Source organism: Chelonoidis abingdonii, chromosome 2, assembly GCF_003597395.2.
Source record: "Chelonoidis abingdonii isolate Lonesome George chromosome 2, CheloAbing_2.0, whole genome shotgun sequence".
NCBI lineage: Eukaryota > Metazoa > Chordata > Testudines > Testudinidae > Chelonoidis > Chelonoidis abingdonii.
In genome coordinates, this window is record NC_133770.1 from 152,246,057 (window position 1) to 152,267,589 (window position 21,533).

Below are 21,533 nucleotides of genomic sequence, written 5' to 3' on the forward strand. Positions count from 1 at the left end.
AGCTTAGCCAAGATTTTCATAGATTCCAAGGCCAGAAGAAACCACTGTGATCATGTCCTCTGAACTGCATAACACAGGCACTTGTTCAAAGTGTTGTGTTCTGTTACTTTTGAAAATGACTGACTGATTTTTGGGTGCCCAAATTGAGGAGATTCCTAAGTGCTGAGCACACACCCTCTGACAATCAGGCCCCTTTTAAGGGGTCTCAAGCACTCAAAATCACTAGTCACTCTTGGAAATCTTGGCCCTTCTGCTTCAACCACTTGGGAGGAGCTGTTGTGTGGTCTTAGCAGAATACACAGCAACTAGATCTGCCCCTTGGACTCTGACTGGTCAATCTGTGTAGCAGCTAGCTGATTGGAACCAAGATTTGAGTAATTCCCTCCCATTTGTATTTTATGCTCCTTATTTCTGAACCCGGTATCTCTAATTTTATTGCTGTTATGTATTCAAAAGGCTTCTTATCTGCTGCCTCTCTCAGATCCTCTTGCGCAGGGTTTTGTAGTGTGGTCAGGGTAAATGACACGTTCAGCACCTCACAAACTAACCCTCAGCTCTCCCGGGAAGGAGCTGACTAAATATGCTGTCGTCATATGGGAAAATGGAGCAACTGGGTGAAGCAACTTGCTCAAGACAAGTTAAATCTGGGGTTAAATCTGATTTCCATAATGTCACGTCAGTCTTCGTGTTTTTGTGGATTTCTATCAAAGCTCAGCATGTCAGCTTTCTCTTGCCTCAATTGAAGAGAAACTGGAGGAGGAAAATGGTTCAGACTTAAAACATGTCATGCCTATAGTATCTGCAGAGACTCTAGTCAGGATTCTGCTATATTTGCTTTCAGTCCTCATGCTTCCTGGTTATAAGTGGTAGCCAGGAAGAAAGTTCCCTGTGTGGTATAGTGTTGTGCAACTAACTCACCATCCTGTGAGTTATTTGGCATTGGAGGCTGGCTGAGATGGGGACTTTATCTGCCCAGTTTAGGTAGTGGCTTTGTAAGATCAGCCCTGGTTGCTGAGAGGTTCCTGTGACAGGTCAGGTATCACTAAACTTACTCCTCTTGCAGAACGGCTTTGATTACCTGCTGACGTACAGCGACAATCCACAGACAGTGTTCCCGCGCTACTGTGTCAGCTGGATGGTCTCTAGTGGTGAGTCGCTGGCTCTAACCCTTCGCTGTGGTCTAGGGATATAACCCAGCCTAACCATGAACCCCCAGCCCTTGGCGGGCCAGTGCAGCCATGGGCCTGCCGTGCCAGCCACAGTGGCCCCAGCCCCACAGGCCACTTTCCATTTAATCAGTTAACCAGTTAGCTTTTTAAACAGTACTTGCACTCCTACACTGGTTTGGGAGTCTGGTTCCTTTGAGCAGCATGAGTCCTCTGGCCTCCTTGCTTCTGGAATGAAAGCAGTGGAAGGGTGTTTTGTGGAGAACCTTGCCTGTGTTGGTCAGATGGACCTCCTCTTTTGGGGACTACAGACAGACTTTAGTACACAAACTAGAGATCTGGCATGGGGGACCTGGGGAACGGGTGGTGAAAGGCCTCAGACTTTTCTGTTGGTTTCTCTATCCCTATGGGGAGCGGGAGGTGCACTATGCAGAGGCTTCAGTTTGAAGAGCCTGAGAAAGATAACTGTATAGGAGAGCTGCCCAGCGGTGCTGGTTCGCACTGATTTCCCTTGACCAGCAATCAAGGGGAAATGAGACTTGGGAAGCTTGTCCATAACTTCTTGTCTGTCTGACACTTGAGGGGATTTACCTACTTTCCCATTGTGGCCTCTGTACCTCCAATCCATGCACTCTGGAATGGCGTTCCTTCCCCCTCACACCAGGTGATCTGCCCACCCCAGGGGCCGTTGAAGGCACACTGCCAAGGTTGAGACCCAGAGACTGGAACTTGCTATTACAAAAAAATCACTATTTGTAAGATCAGGGAGAAGCTGAACAAACTCTCATCCCCTCCGAAACGCTTCCTAGGGTGACTCTCGGAGCACTCAAGTGGGCTCAGCTCACTGGCCACTGCAGATGCACGTGTGTGTTAGTCTCCCTTGAGAGTGGGTGAAAACATAGAAGCTGCCTGCTCCTGGAATTGGAGTTCGGGTGACTTATCCCCGAACGTTCTGCTCAGAACCTCTGAGACACAGTCCATCCATTCAGTAGCTTAATCAACCCACTGTCAATTAAAGGACTTTAGTTTCCCACCTCCAGACTCTATTCACATAGGCCCAAAAGCCTGTGTAAAATGAATGCTCTAGAGTTTGGGCTCTTTCAGACCAAAAACATGAGGGAGTGCTAGAGACAAGGACCTTAACTGAAAACACCTTGCCACCAGCTGGGTCCTGCTTACACCAGGGTCTGTTAGTTTGAGAACCTCTACTGATGTCATCTGCAGACCAGGGCAGCACATCTTCTCAGCAGAGCAGGTCTTGCATCCACTCCCTGTGGTGGCTTCCCGTCAAATAGCGAGTTAAAATCAAGCTCTCAGTTCTTGCTTTCAAACTGCTCAGTGGTCTGGGTCCAGCATATCTAACTGAGGCTAAAGCCCTGGCACGGAAGACACTGGTCAGCATCTTTGCATCTTGGGCATAATGGAAAACTCTTCCATGGGGTGAAGCACTTTTGTAGAGGAGACAGAGCTTTCTCAGGGGATGGTCTGCAGCTGTGGAATGAAATCTCCACCTCCTTAAACCTCCTCCCCTTCGCCTCCAAGTACCAGGTGCACTCCTCTGACCTATATTGTGGGGACACTGCTCTCCGGGTGAGAGAACGAGCCACACATGGTGCTTGTTAGTCACATTACAATGTGAGTGACTGAAAGCACTAGGATACTACAGTTATGAGGATGGGATAAGAACCTGTGTAGAAATACATTAAACCATTAAGATTGCAAAGTCAAGCGCTCAAGTAGGGAAATGCAGAATTAAGGTTGCCCAGGGGAGCCAAATTAAGGGCTCCTGGACATCTGCACTGTAATAAAATCAGATCATGTAATTAAATACTATTTCCCCACGGTACCCATCTCCTTCAGTTCAATGTTTCTCTTGATCCCCCTCATTCAATATATGCTCTCAAGCTTTGCTTACCACACACCATCCAAAACCTGCACTGGATGGACCCAGAACTTGGAATTTCCTCCTGGCTGTTTCTATAGTGCTCTTACTGTAGTATTTGAGTGCTTCACAAACATTCATAAATGTCCCTTCACCACCCCTTTGTGAGAGTAGGTGATGCTGGTATGCCTATTGCAGCTGAGGCACAGAATAAGACCAAAATTGCCAAGTGTTCACTAACTTTGGGTGCCCAGCTTGTGATACCTAAGATCTGGGTATGTCGTGTCTTCTCCCCCTGCCCCAAAATACTTAGCATGTTTATAGTCCTCTGTCTGATCAAAGAACAGCTCTGCTCTACTTACATTGCAGTTCTGCACATCTGGACCTATGTGTCTCCTAGCACCCAGAGAAGGAGGAATAAACACACACCACCTGACTTTTGTGACAAATGAGGCAGAGGTCCTACAGACAGCCTCTGTCGCTACACAACCCTGATCCATTCCCAGAGCACAAGGTCTAGGTGCTCTGGGAAAAAAGTATGTGATCATGTAACCAAAAGCTGTCCTAATGCAGACACACAAGGGGGCAGATGAAGGTTTAGAAAAGCTGGATGAGCACAAATCCATGGGGCCAGATGCGCTGCATCTGAGGGTGCTAAAGGAGTTGGCGGATGTGATTGCAGAGCCATTGGCCATTTTCTTTGAAAACTCATGACGATCAGGGGAGGTCCTGGATGACTGGAAAAAGGCTAATGTAGTGCCCATCTTAAAAAAAAAAAAAAAAAAAAAGAAAAAGAAAAGGGGGGGGTGTGGGTGGAAGAGGCTCTGGGAATTACAGGCAGTCAGCCTCATCTCAGTCTTGGAAAACATGGAGACAGGTCCTCAAGGATCAATTGTGAAGCATTAGAGGAGAGGAAGTGATCAGGAACAGTCAGCATGGATTCACCAAGGGCAAGTTATAGCTGACTACCTAATTGCCTTCTATGAGGAGATAACGCTCTGTGGATGAGGGGAAAGCAGTGGATGTGTTGTTCCTTGGACTTCAGCAAGCTTTTGATACTGTCTCCCACATTATTCTTGCCAGCAAGTTATAGTGGTGGCGGATGATTGGACTATAAGGTGGATAGAATGCTGGCAAATCGTCGGGTCAACGGTGGTGATCAATGCTCCATGTCTAGTTGACAGCTGATATCAGCAGCTGCCCGCAGGTCAGCCTGGCACAGTTTTGTTCATATCTTCATTATGATCTGGCAGATGGTATGGACTGCACCCTAGCAAGTTAGAATCATTGGAGATGCACTAAACTGGGAGGAGTGGTAGATACACTGGAGAGTAGGATAGGATACAGAGGGACCTAGACAAATTAAGAAGTTGGGCGAAGAAACTGATGAGGTTTAACAAGGACAAGTCAGAGTCCTGCACTTAGGACGAAGAATCTTACTTCTGCAGCTAGGACTGAGTGCTAGGCAGACGTTTTGCAGAAAGCCTAGGGGTTACGTGGCTGAGAGCTGGATACGCATCAACTGTGCCTGTGTGCCAGCAGGCTACAGGCATTTTGAGCAGTGTAAATAGGGCATTGCGCCAGATAGAGAGCATGATTATTCCCCTCTTCACCTTGGTGAGGCCTCATCTAGAGTACGGTCCAGTTTTGGGCCCCACGCTCAAAGGATGTGGAAATTGGAAAGTGTCAGTGGAGGCAACAAAATGTTAGGGGCTGGAGCATGTGACTTATGAGGAAGGCTGAGGAATGGGATTGTTTAGTCTGCAGAAGAGAAGAATGAGGGGGATTGATAGTGCCTTTCAACTACCTGAAAGGGTTCCAAAGAGGGTGGATCTAGATGTTCTCAGTGGTACTATGAGAATGGCATACTGGATAGACCAAAGGTCCATCTAGCCCAGTATCTGTCTACAACAGCGACCATGCCAGGTGCCCCAGAGGAATGAACTAACAGGTAATGATCAATGATTTCTCTCCTGCATCATCTCACCCTCTGACAAACAGAGGCTAGGGACACCCTTCTTCCATGCTGATATATCCTTAATGGACTTAACTCTCAGAATTTATCAGTTTCATTTAACGCTTTTATGTCCTAGCTTCCAACGTCCTCAGGCAAGAGTCCACAAGTTGGCTGTGCGCTGTGTGAAGAACTTCCTTTTATTTTTTTAAACCTGCTGTCATTAATTTCATTTGGTGGCCCTTCTTGTTTATGGGACAGTAAATAGCTTTCCTCATTATTTCTCCGTATCCTCAGATTATATATCTTCATATCCCTCCTCTTAGTCTCTTCTTTCCAGGCTGAAAGTCCTAGCCTCTGTTATTTCTCTCATGTGCACCCTTCCAAACCCTATGCATTTGATTTCCTCTAACCTTTTTAATGCAGCCGTATATCTTTTTTGAGATGAGAGACAATCTGTACGCAGTATTCAAGATGCGGTGTACAATGGATTATACAGGGCAATAGATCCCAGTCTTCCATTTCTATCCCATTTTATGATTCCTAACATTCCTGTTTGCTTTTTTACTCTCTGCACACTGCGTGAATGTCCTCAGAGAGCTATCCAGAATGACTTCCAAGATCTTTTTCCTGATTCGTTGTAGCTAAATTAGCCCCGCCTATGTATGTATAGTTGGAGTTTTTTCCAATGTGTTTACTTACATTTATCCTTATACCATTTAATTTTCCATTTTGTTCTGCATCACTTAGTTTTGTGGATCTTTGAAGTTGTTCACTAGGTCTTTTTCTGTCTTCCAAATATCTTGCGAGCGTTTAGCTTGCATCTGCCACTGCACCTCACTTTTACCCTTTTCTCAAAATCCGTTACTAATAAGTGAATCAGGATTGGTCCTAGGATGACCCTGGGGCACCAAGTTACCGCCTTATCCTTCTGAGAATTTACCATTTATTACCTATCCTTTGTTCCCTGTCTTTTAACCAGTTCTTAATCCATGAAAGGACCTTCTCTCTTATCCCATGATGACTTAATTTATGTAAGAGCCTTTGGTGAGGGACCTTGTCAAAGGCTTTCTGGAAATCTAAGTACACTATGTTCACTGGAAAAAGAACAGGAGTACTTGTGGCACCTTAGAGACTAACAAATAAATAAATGCTCAAATAAATTTGTTAGTCTCTAAGGTGCCACAAGTACTCCTTTTTGTGGATACAGACTAACACGGCTGCTACTCTGAAATATGTCCACTGGATCCCACTTGTTCACATGTTTGACCCCTTCAAAGAACTCTAATAGATTAGTAAGACACTATTTCTCTTTACAGAAACCATGTTGACTTTTGCCCAACAATTTATGATGTCGTGTGTGTCTGACAATTTTGTTTTTTACTATTGTTTCAACTAATTTGCCCAGTACGGACATTAGACTTACTGGTCTGTAATTGCTGGGATCACCTCTAGAGCCCTTTTTAAATATTGGCGTTACATTAGCTATCTTCCAGTCATTGGGTACAGAAGCCGATTTAAAGGACAGGTTACAAACCATAGTTAATAGTTCTGCACCTTCATATTTGAGTTCTTGGGTGAATGCCATCTGGTCTTGGTGACTTGTTACTGTTAAGTTTATCAATTAATTCCAAAATCTCCTCTAGTGACACCTCAATCTGTTACAATTCCTCCAATTTATCACCTACAAAAGCTGCCTCAGGTTTAGGAATCTCCCTCACATCATCAGCGGTGAAGACTGAAGCAAAGAATCCATTTAGTTTCTCCGCAATGACTTTATTGTCTTTAAACTCTCCTTTTGTATCTCGATCATCCAGGGGCCCCACTAGTTGTTTAGCAGGCTTCCTGCTTCTGATGTGCTTAAAAAATATTATATTACCTCTTGAGTTTTTGACTAGGCGTTCTTCAAACTCCTCATTGGCTTTTCTTATTACATTTTTACACTTAATTAGGCAGTGTTTATGCTCCTTTCTATTTACCTTACTAGGATTTGACTTCAAGTTTTTAAAAGATGCCTTTTTATCTCTCACTGCTTGTTTTACATGGTGATTAAGCCACAGTGGCTCTTTTTTAGTTCTTGTACTGTTTTTTAATTTGGGGTATACATTTAATTTGGGCCTCTATTACGGTGTCTTTGAAAAGCGCCCATGTAGCTTGTAGGGATTTCACTTTAGTCACTGTACCTCTTAATTTCTGTTTAACTGACCTCATTTTTGCATTGTTCCCCTTTCTGAAATTAAATGCCACAGTGTTGGGCTGTTGAGATGTTCTTCCCACCACAGAGATGGTTGCTATTTCCAAGCAGTCCTGTTACAGTTACCTCTTGGACCAGCTCCTGTGCTCCACTCAGGACTAAATCGAGAGTTGCCTCTCCCTTGTGGGTTCCCGTGCCAGCTGCTCCAAGAAGCAGTCGTTTAAAGTGTCAAGAAATTTTGTCTCTGCATTTCATCCTGCGGTGACATGTTCCCAGTCAGTATGGGGATAATTGAAATCACCCACTATTATTGAGTTCTTAATTTTGATAGCCTCTCTAATCTCCCTTAACATTTAATCTTCACTATCGCTGTCCTGCTCAGGTGGTCGATAATAGATCCCTAATGTTGTTCATATTAGAGCATGAAATTACTATCCATAGAGATGACTGATCAAGGAGCAATGGTCTCGGGTTGCAGTGGGGGAAGTCTTGGTTGGATATTCAAAAACACTATTTCACTAGGAGGGTGGTAAAGCACTGAAATGGGTTACCTAGGGAGGTGGTGGAATCTTCTTCCTTAGAGGTTTTTAAGGTCAGGCTTGACAAAGCCCTGGCTGGGATGTTTTAGTTGGGGTTTAGTCCTGCTTTGAGCAGGGGGTTGGACTAGATACCTCCTGAGGTCCCTTCCAACCCTGATAGAATTATAGAATAAGGATTCCTGGGCAACCTTAATTCTGTCATTTCCTAACTGTTGAGTGCTTGACTTTGCATCTTTAATGTTCTTTCAGTGTAGCCTTTTTTGGGAAGTAACTTCCCAATTTTAGAAAAAGAAAAAAGCTGAATAAACAACTTCTCTCACTGTAGAATCAGACTGACTTGCCCATGGGCCATCAACAGGATTCAGCCCTCTCCCACTTGAGCTGGCAGAGGGGAATAGTACAATTACTACCTCCAACTCCATGTGGACCTGTGCTAAGGGGGGGTGGCACTTTGCCAGTGGTTTCACAGAAATTTACTGACAGCAGAGGAGTCTCGAGCCTGAGAACTCCGTGGCTTGATACCAGGTTTTGAGGAAGTATACTCTAGTGGCTATAGACCATTCTGTTCCTGTACCCCAGCCTACTTGTCCCCCCTCTGCTCCTCTGCACCCTCTGGTTCCCATAACCCCACCACCATTTTCTCACTCATCTACAGAGGTCCTTCTTCCTTCTACCTCCTTATTTCCTGGGTACCAGAAGGGGGAGCACTCAGCAAAGGAGAGGCAGGCTCCCTGCTCTAGGTTCCAGTGGCATAGCCACAGTCAGGAGGAGCAGTTGCAGGTCAAGTCCTGATCCGCCTCAGGATGAAGCAGACTCACTTGGGGATGAAACATGGGGGTTGTGAGGGGATGGAGCATGTTCAGTGCAGATGGAATCTAGGGTGATTTAGGGAACTTCTCAAGTCTCTAAAGGGCAAACTGAGACTTCTTCAGATGCTTGTGATTTGGCCAAATTTGGATTAATTTTTCACAGGGATGACACAAGTCACATCCCTAACACCACACCATCTCCTCAGCCAAATTTCAAGACCCTGCTGCAAAGCATGGGGATGTCAGAGCTCCTCCTGTGAAGTGTTTTTGGAAGACTTTGTTTTAACTAACCACCTCCTCAGAAATGACTGAACAGTTTAGCTGAAACTTCCCAGACAAATTCAGCGAGAGGCAGACACCTGTCATGAGAAATTTCAACCCAAAGTGTTAATGTTTGGCAGATTTATACGCAACTGAAAAGAGAGTCTTGTAATGGAAGGTGTTGAGCAACCTTAATCTAGCTTTGCATAGAACAGAATAGGAAGTTTGCTGCCCCATCAAGTCCTCCTTGATTTGATGGCATCTCTGTGAACAAGAGTGTACACCTTCCTGTGAGTGTTCTTGTGTGCGCTTTCCCTTGCCACCACCTTGGCCCTGTTCTAGAGGAGGAAACTCGGCAAGTCACCTCACCTCTCTATGCCTCGATCAGTGTGTCAGTGATCGAGTTGGAAGTTCCTGGCTCCCACACTTATTCCTGCCTCTTAATTAGTCAGCTGGCTCACTAGCTCCGGGGGCATGGAGTGCCTAGGTTTTGCAGGGGTGGATGCTCCACTTTATGTGCTACACACTGGATGGATTATTTTGGTGGCTGTTTGTGTTGATGTATGAGCCTGTTCTGGGGCAGTCCAGATGTCCCCTCCCTGCCCTTCCTTGGTACTCACTGTCATTGCCTTTCCTGCCAGGCATGCCAGACTTCCTGGAGAAGCTGCACACAGCGGCTCTGAAAGCGAAGAGGATGGAGATCGAAGTGCGGGACTACATTTCTGCCAAACCCATTGAGAACAGCGGCAGCGAGGGGAAGGCGAGCATGCCCGGTGCAGAGCACAAGAACGAAGACACCCACAGCCCGGCGCAGCTTGAGTACGCCTAAGGGCTGGTTGTGCCTCCTGCGTCAGCACCCTAGCCTCTGCTCCTGGATCCACGGAGCAGGGCCGATGGGGAGCTATGACGTCAGTGTAGCCACTGGACCTTAATTCAGCCGTTCTCCTTTTGACTTCAAACCCCTCCTCGCCTCTGTCTTCTGCTGCATTTGGGAAGAGGGGTCTCTCCCCTGTTTGAGCCTTGTTCCGAGTGAAGCCTGGCCATTGAAACACAACATTATGTAATATCCTCTTTGTGCTGGTGTTTTGTCCCTGGTGAGGGGATGCCCTAGAAAAATACCTGTATGGATAACATCTCCTCCTCCTTCCCCCTCCCCTTTGAGCTAGTGTTGGGCACAGATGCCACCAGCTCCTGAAGCTCCAGGGCAGTTCAGCTCTGCAGTGTCGGGGGCCATGTGTAGAGAACCTTAGCCACAGGATTGGTGTGCTTGTCTGCAGCCAGCCCCAAATGGGTTAACGCGGGTGAGGGCAGGGGGATGGGATCTGTGTTCAGTAACAGTGTGTGTGTACTGCTTTGCTCCTCTGCCACGTGAGGGAAGTGTTCCTCTGCTGGCCAAGCGCCTTTCCCCTGGAGCTGTCCTGGCCTCAGCTGGAAGTGGAGAGCCGTGTCTGGCAGGGGTTGTGGCCATGTTCAGTGCTGCCCACTGGAACAGGATGATGCCTCCTCGGGAGCCAGCACCACTGCACCTGTCACCATATTTTTGCCTGTGGTTTCCTGGTGGGAAGAATGAAGGACGCTTGGCTGCATTACTACCTGTAGCTCTGCAGCCTGGCGTGGGACAGGGACTTGGTATTGCTTGGGCAGGGAGGGCCCAGCTCCTGCTGCTGTGAATGCCCTGACCACCATGACTAACAAGGGAACAGAAAACTGCTAGCAGCTGCCTCTTGTGCTGAGTTAGCTGCACCTCTCTCTTGTTGTATCAAGACACTCCTGCAATTATAGCTCCTACCCAGCTTCCCTTGTGTTGGGAGAGGAGGTACCTCCCAGGCATACCAATAAGGGAAAGCTGTCTGGATGCAGCCAGGATGAGGGTCGCTTGCAGCTCTTACTTTGGTAGGGAGGGGTCTGGAGCAATCTAGGAAAGTGATTAAACCTTAATCGATGAATAAGCTCTTGTAGCAATGACCGAACTGCATATTGGGTCAGGCTAATTGCATGTGTTCACCCCAGAGGTTCCCATTCTGCAGTGTAGTCTTGGTTTGGATCTAGAGGAGAGACCAAGAGCTCTCCCTGTCCTGTGTTGTTTCCTGTTACCCCGAATGTACTAGCCAGTGTGTTCCAGCCTGGTTCTCCTCGTGATAAGCAGAGTTTGGGAGAGGGGCTTCTCCCCGTGTCCAGTCCCCACGGTGGGGGTGGGGGTGGGGCACATACAGTCTAAATGCTCTTCCAGGGGGCTGAAGCCTCATGCTTTAACAGACCTAACTGCACCATCACAGGGAGGGACTCCATGAATTCTCCCGTGCTCTAGGGAGCTGCTGTTCATGGCACTTGCATAGTGAGGTTCCCTTCTCAGTGCAAGGAGTTGTGGGGTTAGGGCCAGAGCTTTCTGCCACCTCCCATTCGGGATATACCTGGTCCCAGAGGAAACAGAATTCTGTGCTGATAGCCCCCAGTGGTCAGGTACCCACCACCCCACTCCCTTATAGCATGTGGTTTGAAGTCCCATGTAGGACAGACAGTGTGAGCCAGGTGCACTCCCACGAACATCCTGCTGTGGTGCCAGAAAACAGCTCTTTCCACCTCCCCTTTCCTTCAAGGGCCTGGCCACTGTGTGGTACAGTGAGTGAGTAGGAGGGGGCTCGACCCTCATCCAAGTGCAATTGAGGGGTGCTGTGTGTTGGAGACCTCCTGGCTCCTCGGTTCCTGTTTGTGGCCATTGAGGTCCATTAACATAGTCATTCTGGATTTGTTACAGGTTCACTCAAACCTGGCATTTCTATGAAAATGGATGTGTGAATAAACTTATACTGGTACAAACCCGAATGGAGTTGCGGCATCCTTAGGGAGAGAGGGAGTGTGGAGCTGGCAATGGGGTTGGCGAAGCAGAGCTCTCACCGTGCCTTGAGGGCAGCTGGAAGGAGTTAACTGCCTCTGGCCAGCTGCTTCTCAAAGATATGCAGGGCCCAGCTGAGGAGGGGGAATGTGTCTTCCAAGGAACAACAGCAATTGGTGCACTGCGAAGCACTCTGCTTGCCAGGAGATCTAGATACAGCCTCTTATGTGGATGGCACATGTTCTTGCATGCCAGGTGAGTGGTGTCAGTTCAGGGTAACTGCACCTGAATTCCCTCTCCATGATCTGGAAGGGTACCCACTCTAGGGTCCCAGCTGTCCCTTCTTGGGCAGAGACCTGCCTACCTCTCTCTCCTGAGTGGGCTTTTCCCCTCCCTGCCAGCACAGTTCCCTGCCTACACTGCATTCCACAGAAAGCCAGATGGCTATTTCTCCAGTTTGTCCAGATCATTTTGAATTTTAATCCTATCCTCCAAAGCACTTCCAACCCCACTCAGCTTGATATCATCTGCAGACGTTAGAAATGTACTGTATGCCTTTATCTAAATCATTGATGAAGAAATCAAACAGAATCGGACCCAGAACTGATCCTGCGGGACCCCACTCGTTATGCTCTTCCGGCATGACTGTGAACCACTGATAACTGCTCTCCGGGAATGGTTTTCCAACAAGTTTTGCGCCCACCTTATAGTAAGTAGCTCCATCTAGGTTGCATTTCTCTGGTATGTTTATGAGAAGGTCATGCAAGACAATATCAAAAGTTAGTCAAGATATACCTCATCTACTGCTTTTTTTCTCTCCATCCCCCTTCCCCCCCCTCCCCCCAAAATCCACTAGGCTTGCTACCCTGTCAAAGAAAGCCATCAGGTTGGTTTGACACAATTTGTTTTTGACAAATCCATGCTTGCTGTTACTACCTTATTATTGTCTAGGTGTTTGCAAATTGATTTAATTGCTCCATTATCTTTCCGGGTACAGAAGTTAAGCTGATTGGTCTGTAATTCCCTGGATTGTCCTTATTTCTCTTTTTATAGATGGGAAGAGGGCAAATCTAGTGCCAGTCTTCAGGAATCTCTCCCATCTTCCATGACTTTTCAAAGATAAGGGCTAGTGGATCAGATATCTTCTCAGTCAGCTCCTTGAGTATTCTAGGATGCATTTCATCAGGCCCTGGTGACTTGAAGACATCTAATTTGTCCAAGTAATTTGTAACTTGTTCTTTCTCTATTTTATGTTCTTCTGATCCTGCCTGACTTTCACTGACATTCACTGTGTTAGACGTCCAATCATCACCAACCTTCTTGGTGACAACTGAAATGAAGTCATTAAGCACCTCTGCCATTTCCACATTTTCTGCTGTTTTTCCCTTCCTCATTGAGTAACAGTCCTGCCCTATCCTGAGTCTTCCTTGGGGAAAACTCCAGAAGAAATTCGCAAGACCTTCAATCCCAAGAATGACTTCACATACCTGTGCTGCTTCCTCTTTAGTGAAGAGAATCAGTGGTGTGAACAGAAATGAAGTTTTTGTGCTTGACCCTCTAATGCTGTAAAGATGGTTCCAAATACTCATTGCACTGCTCTGTTTATAGTTATTAATATTAGACAAATGCAGCAGCAAATGAAGTTGTATTAGCAGGATTTTGTTCTCTGTGCATGTGTAGAGGTTTTTTTGAGTATAGTTTTAAATCCTAGATTTGAGTTTTTGCCATTGTAATCAGTACATTCAACCCTCCCCATGAGGTAATACCTCTTTGGAGGTGTTACAACATGTGTGAATAGGCCTAATCACAAATTTTGCACCCCCCTTCCCCACCCTATTACACAGTCGGAATTTTTGTAATTTGTGTTAAGCCTGTGTGTGCTTCAGTTTTGCCTATATGTGGTGGTGTTACCCAATGTATGGACAAGGACTCTGCTCTCAGTGCAAGCTCAGAGGCATAAAATAGCTTAGTGTAGACAGCGATATCATTTGGTCAACATACAGCCTTGTTCTGCCAATGTAAGTGCCCTACTCTACCTACGTAAGCCCTATGCATGTCAGGGAGGTGCAGTTAGGGCCTTCCTGTGGCTGTGTAGATGGCATTTCTTACATTAGCTGAAAGCCTGGCTCATGCTGCTGCTTGGTCTCTACTCCAACCAGGGCTACCACCTAGTATCCCAGCTTGGGTTGTCACCTAGGCTCTCTGCTGGGAGCCCTGCTGCCTCCAGGGTTATGGCTCCACGCTCCCTCCGGAGTCCAGGTGGCCCCCAGGCACTTTGCTCCCTGCTCTCCATCAGATGCAAGAAGCCCAGGGCATCTGCCCACCTGCTCCTGGCTGGGAGCAGGGAGTTTGAGGGGGTGCAGCTGGACTCCCACTGAGAAGCTGTGCAGAACGGAGAGACCTGGCTTTCAGCTGCCCGCACACACTGCTGTTCTTCAGTTGGTGGAAGCAGCACTGACAGAAGGAGCGATTTAAGATTGTCGTGTAGATGTGCCCTAAATGGGTCATTGGAAAAAGACTGGCTGAGCCAGCCCCCATCTTAGTGGAGAATCGATGATGACAGTGGCAAAGCGAATCATCAGGGTCCTGATGCGTTGCAACCAAGGAGCCAGAGGCAGAGGGATTTTCGCCACCTCTCAGGAGGGAGGCTGAGCCCCATTCCTCTGCTGGAGAACAAAGGATCATAGAATGTCAGGGTTGGAAGGGACCTTAGGAGGTATCTAGTCCAACCCCCTGCACAAAGCAGGACCAACCCCACCTAAATCATCCCAGCCAGGGCTTTGTCAAGCCTGACCTTAAAAACCTCTAAAGAAGGAGATTCCACTGCCTCTCTAGGGAACATATTCTAGTGCTTCACCACCCTCCTAGTGAAATAGTGTTTCCTAATCTCCAACCTAAACCTCCCCCACTGCAACTTGAGACCATTACTCCTTGTTCTGTCATCTGCTACCACTGAGAACAGTCTAGATTCATTCTCTTTGGAACCCCCTTTCAGGTAGTTGAAGGCTGCTATCAAATCCCTCCTCATTCTTTTCTTCTGCAGACCAAATAATCCCAGTTCCCTCAGCCTCTCCTCATAAGTCATGTGCTCTAGTCCCCTAATCATTTTTGTTGCCTTCTGCTCTAATTTTTCCACATCCTTCTTGTAATGTGGGGCCCAAAACTGGACACAGTACTCCAGATGAGGCATCATCAATGCCGAATAGAGGGGAATGATCACATCCCTTGGTCTGCTGGCAATGCCCCTACTTATGAGATGGGAGGTGGGGGATAAGAGCAGGCTGCTGGAAGGAAACCAGTCTCTCAGCTGGAGTCTGACCAAGGAGCTCAGACTGAGATGCACAGAGCTTGAACACTGTGGTTCACTACTCCTTGTCTGGTCTGTGGGCTGACCAGGCTGTGCTGTGCTTGACCCTTCAGTTCTCGGTGCTATCCTAATGGCTGCCTAGTCTGGGTTCCAGTTGATTAATAAACCCAGTTCTGACAATGCTATGTGAGTGTGTCTGCAAATGCTGAGTGAGGTACATTAGGAGTGGACAAGTCTCCACCAGGGTCTGTCTCAGCCAGACTCAACTGACTGGAGCTCAGGCTGTGAAGCAGGAGTGCTGGAGGTCCAGTTTAAGCAGGCAGTGCAGCCTCATGGCTTACTCTGGAGGAAGAGCGAGACATCTTGGGGGTTTGGCACACTCAAGTGTTCTGCTTAGAGCCTGTTCCAATGCTAGGTGTGTAGCGCTGACCCTGTGGATCACACTGTGATACTCTCCACCCCCTCCTTAGTTCCTGGAGCTCTAGGGGAGGGAATCCACAGGAATTAGAATCCCAGCCCCCAGTGATACATAAACTTACTGTTATATCTCACAGAGCTAGGGCAGAGAACTGCCATGTCTGCCACATCTTCCCCTAGGGAAGGGAATGCAACTTGGTGGGTTGACAGACGTCCTAGGGGAACCCACAGGCTTACTGGCCACATATATTTCCTGGATGGTGTCTTGGCTGTGATCTTTTATCATTTCAGCCATTCAGATAATAAACATTCTGCTAGCAAACCAGCACCCATCCTTCAAAACTGCAGAGTCGCTTGACAGCTGTCCTGGGGAAGTTCTCTCTTTGGAATCCATGGGGTTTGCTGCCCCCAAACCACTGGGCAGCATGAATTAAAATGGTTGATTTTTTTTTATTTGTTATAAATTTCTAAAATACAAAATATGTTAAGGCCTAAATTTTATTATAATCTCTTAAAACATTCAAATAATAAATATGCTGACTCCATGAGTCTCTATCAAAAATGTGTTAAAGGCTGCTTTTCTATACAAAGAAAGAATCAGGGAAAGCATCTAATTTTTAAGGTCAAGCTTTATAACTATAGCACAATAGGTCATATTCTGTATTAAGGGCTGGATCCCGGGGTGGACCCAGAGGCTGTGCTAGTGGGCACAAGAGGCTGGCAAAGTTATCACAGGCCTTGGGACCCAGCCTCTGCCTCCAGGATGCACCATCATGTATCTCCTCAGGATGGTTCACTGAGCACATACGCCTATTTTAGAGCTGCTTCCTACTTCAGCTCAGATTGGCTCAAGTTATGGATGTTTATGACTCTACCCACCGCGGAAACTTACTTTCCCGCTCATGGAAACACACTGAAGATTTTGTTTAATAAAAATAAATTTTACAGGCAGCTTGGCACAAATCATGAGCAAAAAGTTAAGGCATTGTCAGAACTGGGTTTATTAATCAACTGGAACCCAGCTAGGCAATCATTAGGGTAGCACTGAGAACTGAAGGGTAAAGCACAGCCCAGCCAAGTAAGTGAGTGAACAAGCCATAGCTCATTCCCTGTTCTCTAACATACTAGAAATGTACAGTTACTAAGAACCGGAAAATATTAGGCTATAGCTTAAATACATGTATATGGTTATAGTGTGCCCTTAGAGCAAAGATGTACCAAATCTAGTTCAGGGTCCTGGAAGCAGCCAGGAGCGGGACCCGCTGCTGGCTGCTTTCTAGGGCGCAGCACAGCCTGCGATGCCAGGACAGGCGTGAAGCCTGCCTCTGCACCCCGGCTGTGCTGCTGACTGAGGCGCCAGAGGTAAGTCTATACCCCAACCCTGTGCCCCAATTCCTGAGCCCCTCCCAATCTAAAAACCCCTCCTGCACCTCAACCCGCTCATCCCTGGCTCTATCCCACCCCTGCACCCCCAGCCCATAGCCTGCAGTCCCCATTTTGTTCTTTTCTGAAAAGCCAAAAGCTCTTCTCTGAGAGACATCTGTGCCCTAAGGGCTATGCTGCTGCCTTCAGGCTACCTGGGATGCTACCAACCTGAAACACGAAGGGCCTTGTTCCACAGAATTCCTTTGAGCAGAAAAGCTGAGCCACCTCAGCGGAGCTGCTAAGGATGGGAGCTGGCTAGGGAAAGGACTGGGTATACTGCATGGTGGGAGTGTGTGCGCAGGGTTGGTGGCTTTAAAAGGCAGACCTCGGATACTCTGGCTCAGGGGCTTCCCACAAAGCTTGCTCCAAATTAATTTCTAATAAAACTTTTATAAGGGAAGCAACAAGTGCGAGGCTCCTCCCACTACTACAACGTACACGTTACCATCAGGTGGCAAAAGCGAGGAAGACAGTGGAGAGCAGCAGTGCTGCTGGGTGCCCGCAAGTGGCGCTCTGCCACGTAGGTCTCTGCATGTGGTTGGGACGAAGGGCTTTGTCCCTGGCTCTTTATCCCTTTCAAATTCCGGCCTGGCCTCAGCGCATGGGGCTCTGTCATGGCCAGGGCTAGGCTAGTCAACCTCCTGTTAGAGGCATGGCCAGGGCTGTGAGAATTGCTGATGTTGACTATAATGGAATATCTGCCCAGGACAGGATGGCATAAAAACAACCGGCTTTGCTCCCATCGCTGTGTTTGTTATGCTGCCCTCTGCTGAATAGAATCAAAACGGCTCAGTGGATCACAGTCTCCATACTGCTAAGGGAGATTTTTCTTTAGTGTTGGGGCCAGCGATGTAGGAGAAGGAGGCAGTGATAGAGCTCCCAGCCCATGTCTAAGTCCCCACCGTGGAGTAGCGAACATCTCTGGCTATTTCATAGACTCATAGAATATCAGGGTTGGAAGGGACCTCAGGAGATATCTAGTCCAACCCGCTGCTCAAAGCAGGACCAATCCCCAACTAAATCATCCAAGCCAGGGCTTTGTCAAGCCTGACCTTAAAAACCTCTAAGGAAGGAGATTCCATTACCCTAGGTAACCTATTTCAGTGCTTCACCACCCTCCTAGTGAAAAAGTTTCCTAATGTCCAACCTAAACCTCTCCCACTGCAACTTGAGACCATTACTCCTTATTCTGTCATCAGGTACCACTGAGAACAGTCTAGATCCATCTTCTTTGGAACCCCCTTTCAGGTAGTTGAAAGCAGCTATCAAATCCCCCTCATTCTTCTCTTCCGCAGACTAAACAATCCCAGTTCCCTTAGTTCTCCTCATAATCATTGTGTTTCCAGGCCCCCTAACGATTTGTTGCCTTTCCACTGGTACTCTTTTCCAATTTTTCCACATCCTTCCTGTAGCGTGTGGGCCCAAAACTGGACACAGGTACTCCAGCTGAGGCACTCACCAATGTTGATAGGGGAATGATCATCCCTCGATCTGCTCGCCATGCCCCTTACTTACACTACCCAATGCCTTAGCCTTCTTGGCACCAATGACACCCACTGTTGACGCATATCCAGCTTTCTCGTCCACTGCTAACCTCTAGGTCCTTTTCTACGGAACTGGCTGCCTAGCCATTCAGGTCCTAGTCTGTTAAGAGTAAACGGGATCTTCTGTCCTAAGTGCAGGACTCTGCACTTATCCTTGTTGAACCCATCAGGTTTCTTTTGGCCCAACCTCTCAATTTGTCTAGGTCCTCTGTATTCCTATCCCCACCCTCCAGCGTATCTACCACTCTCCAGTTTGTGTCATCTGCCACTTGCTGAGAGTGCCGTCCATTTGCCATTCTCCAGATCATTAGATGAAGGATATTGAACAAAACCAGTGCCAGGACTGGACCCTTGGGGCACGTGATATTCCGCTTTGAAACTAGCTGCAACTAGACATGGAAGCCGTTTGATCATTACCGTTGAAAGTGGACGATGATCTAACCAGCTTCTATCCACCTATGTCAATCATCCCGCCCATACTACTTTAACTTGCTTGGCAGAATAGTGTGGGAGACTGTATTCAAAGCTTGCTAAAGTCAGGAATAACACATCCACTGCTTTTCTGCTCATTCACAGAGCCAGTTATCTCCTCACAGAGCAATTGGGGTTAGTCAGCGCGTGACTGCCCTTGGTGAATCCATTGCTGCTGTTTCTGCATCACTTTCCTCTCCTCTCAGTGCTTCAGAATTGATCCTTGAGGACCTGCTCCATGATTTTTCCAGAGACTGAGATGAGGCTACTGGTCTTGAACTTCCCCGGATTGTCTCCTTCCTTTTTTAAAGATGGAACTACATTAGCCTTCAGTCATCGAGACCTTCCCGATCGCATGAGTTTTCAAAGATAATGGGGGCCCATGGGCGCTCTGTAATCACATCGCTAACTCCTTTAGCACCCTCGGATGCCAGCGGCATCTGGCCCCATGGACTTGTGCTCTTCCAGCACTTTTCTAAACAGTCCTGAACCACTTCCTTCTCCACAGAGGGCTGGTCACCTTCTCCCCATACTGTGCTGCACAGTGCAGCAGTTAAGCTGACCTTGTTTGTGAAGACAGAGAAAAAAATCATTGGATACTATTAGCTTTTTTCCAAATCCTCTGTGCACTAGGTTGCCTCCCTCTTTCAGTAAGGGGCCCAATTTCCTTGCTTCCTTCTTGTTGCTAACATACCGAAGGAACCTTTGTACCTTAACATCTCTTGCTAGCTGCAAGTGTGATTGGCCTTCCTATTTCACTTCTGCATGCCTGCCAATGTTTATGCTTCCTCCCTGTGTCATTTGTACAATTTCCACTTCTGGTACTTCTTTTTCGCGTTTAGATCAGCAAGGATTTCACTGTTAAGCCAAGCTGGTCGTTGCCATATTTACTATTCTTTCTACACTTCGGGATGTTTTTTTTCCTGTAACCTCAATAAGAATTCTTTAAATTCTGGACTCCTTTCCCCCTCATGTTATTCTCCCAGGGAGGATCCTGCCTATCAGTTCCCTTGAGGGAGTCAAAGTCTACTTTCTGAAGTCCAGGGTCCGTTATTCTGCTGCTCAAATTTCTTCCGTTGTGTCAGGATCCTGAATTCGACCCTCTCATTGTCACTGCCTCCTGGGCAGGTGAGGCTCCAGCCCCAGCACGCCAAGATGTGTGCTTGGCTGCAAGCCGTGGGGGGCACTCTGCGGTCACTTGGAGGCGGCAGGTGGCTCTGGTGGACCTCCTGCAGACATGCCTGCGGAGGGTCCGCTGGTTCCTGGCTCCGGTGGTCCCCAAAGCCGCTGGGACCAGCGGACCCTCCGCAGGCACGCCTGCAGAGGTCCACCAGAGCCGCCTGCCCTCTTCCGGTGACCAGCAGGAGCGCCCCCCGCGCATGCCACCCTGCTTGGGTTGGCCAAAATGTCTAGAGCCGCCCCTGCTCCCAGGTTCCCATCACTTTTGCTTCCCCACTAATTCTTTCCCGGTTTGTGAGCAGCAGTCAAGAAGAGCTCTCGCCCCTAGTTGGTTCCTCCAGTACTGCACCAGGAAATTGTCCCCTACACTTCCAAAAGCTTCCTGGATTGTCTGTGCATCGCTGTATTGCTCTCCCAGCAGATATCAGGGTGATTAAAGTCTCCCATGGGAACCAGGGCCTGCAATCTAGTAACTTCTGCTAGTTGCTGGAAGAAAGCCTCGTCCACCTCATCCCCTGGTCTGGTGGTCTATAGCAGACTCCCACCACGACATCACCCTTGTTGCTCACACTTCTAAACTTAATCCAGAGACTCTCAGGTTTTTCTGCAGTTCCATACTGGAGCGCTGAGCAGTCATACTGCTCTCTTACATACAATGCAACTCCTCCACCTTTTCTGCCCTACCTGTCCTTCCTGAACAGTTTATATCCATCCGTGACAGTGCTCCAGTCATGTGAGTTATCCCACCAAGTCTCTGTTATTCCAATCACATCATAATTCCTTGACTGTGCCAGGACTTCCAGTTCTCCCTGCTTGTTTCCCAGGCTTCTTGCATTTGTGTATAGGCACTTAAGATAACTCGCTGATTGTCCCACTTTCTCAGTCTGAGACAGAAGTCCTCCCCTCTTGCACTCTCCTGCTCGTGCTTCTTCCTGGTATCCCACTTCCCCACTTACCTCAGGGCTTTGGTCTCCTTCCCCCGGTGAACCTAGTTTAAAGCCCTCCTCGCTAGGTTAGCCAGCCTGCTTGCGAAGATGCTTTTCCCTCTTTTTGTTAGGTGGAGCCTGTCTCTGCCTAGCACTCCTCCTCCTTGGAGCACCATCCCATGGTCAAAGAATCCAAAGCCTTCTCTCCGACACCATCTGCGTAGCCATTGGTTGACTTCCACGATTCGACGGTCTCTACCAGGGCCTTTTCTTTCCACAGGGAGGATGGATGAGGACACCACTTGTGCCTCAAACTCCTTTATCCTTCTTTCCAGAGCCATGTAGTCTGCAGTGATCTGCTCAAGGTAATTCTTGGTGGTATCATTGGTGCCCACATGGAGAAACAGGAAGGGTAGTGATCCAAGGGCTTGATGAGTCTCGGCAGTCTCTCTGTCACATCATGAATCCTAGCTCCTGGCAAGCAGCAGTCTCAGTTGGGGTGGCAGATAGATGACTCAGTGCCCTTGAGGAGGGAGTCCCCAACCACCATCACCCTTCTCCTTCTCTTGAGAGCGGTGATTGTGGAACCCTCATTTAACCAAAGCGCCCTGTGTCGTCCCCTGTGC

The 21,533-nt window shown here is 47.8% G+C and overlaps 1 protein-coding gene across 2 annotated transcripts in view; it reads left to right on the forward strand.

Moving 5' to 3' along the window:
* The window catches only part of STARD7 (StAR related lipid transfer domain containing 7), a 34,695-nt gene extending 23,073 nt beyond the window's left edge, over positions 1 to 11,622 (forward strand). The window contains exons 7-8 of one of the 2 annotated variants that reach the window (XM_032763330.2): positions 1,064 to 1,148; positions 9,447 to 11,622. In XM_032763330.2, the coding sequence (XP_032619221.1) occupies positions 1,064 to 1,148; positions 9,447 to 9,634 (273 nt within the window). In that variant the 3' untranslated portion in view covers positions 9,635 to 11,622. The remainder of the gene's footprint in view (positions 1 to 1,063; positions 1,149 to 9,446) is intronic. The other variant, XM_032763339.2, reaches the window with a different exon arrangement.
* Positions 11,623 to 21,533: the final 9,911 nt, after the last annotated feature.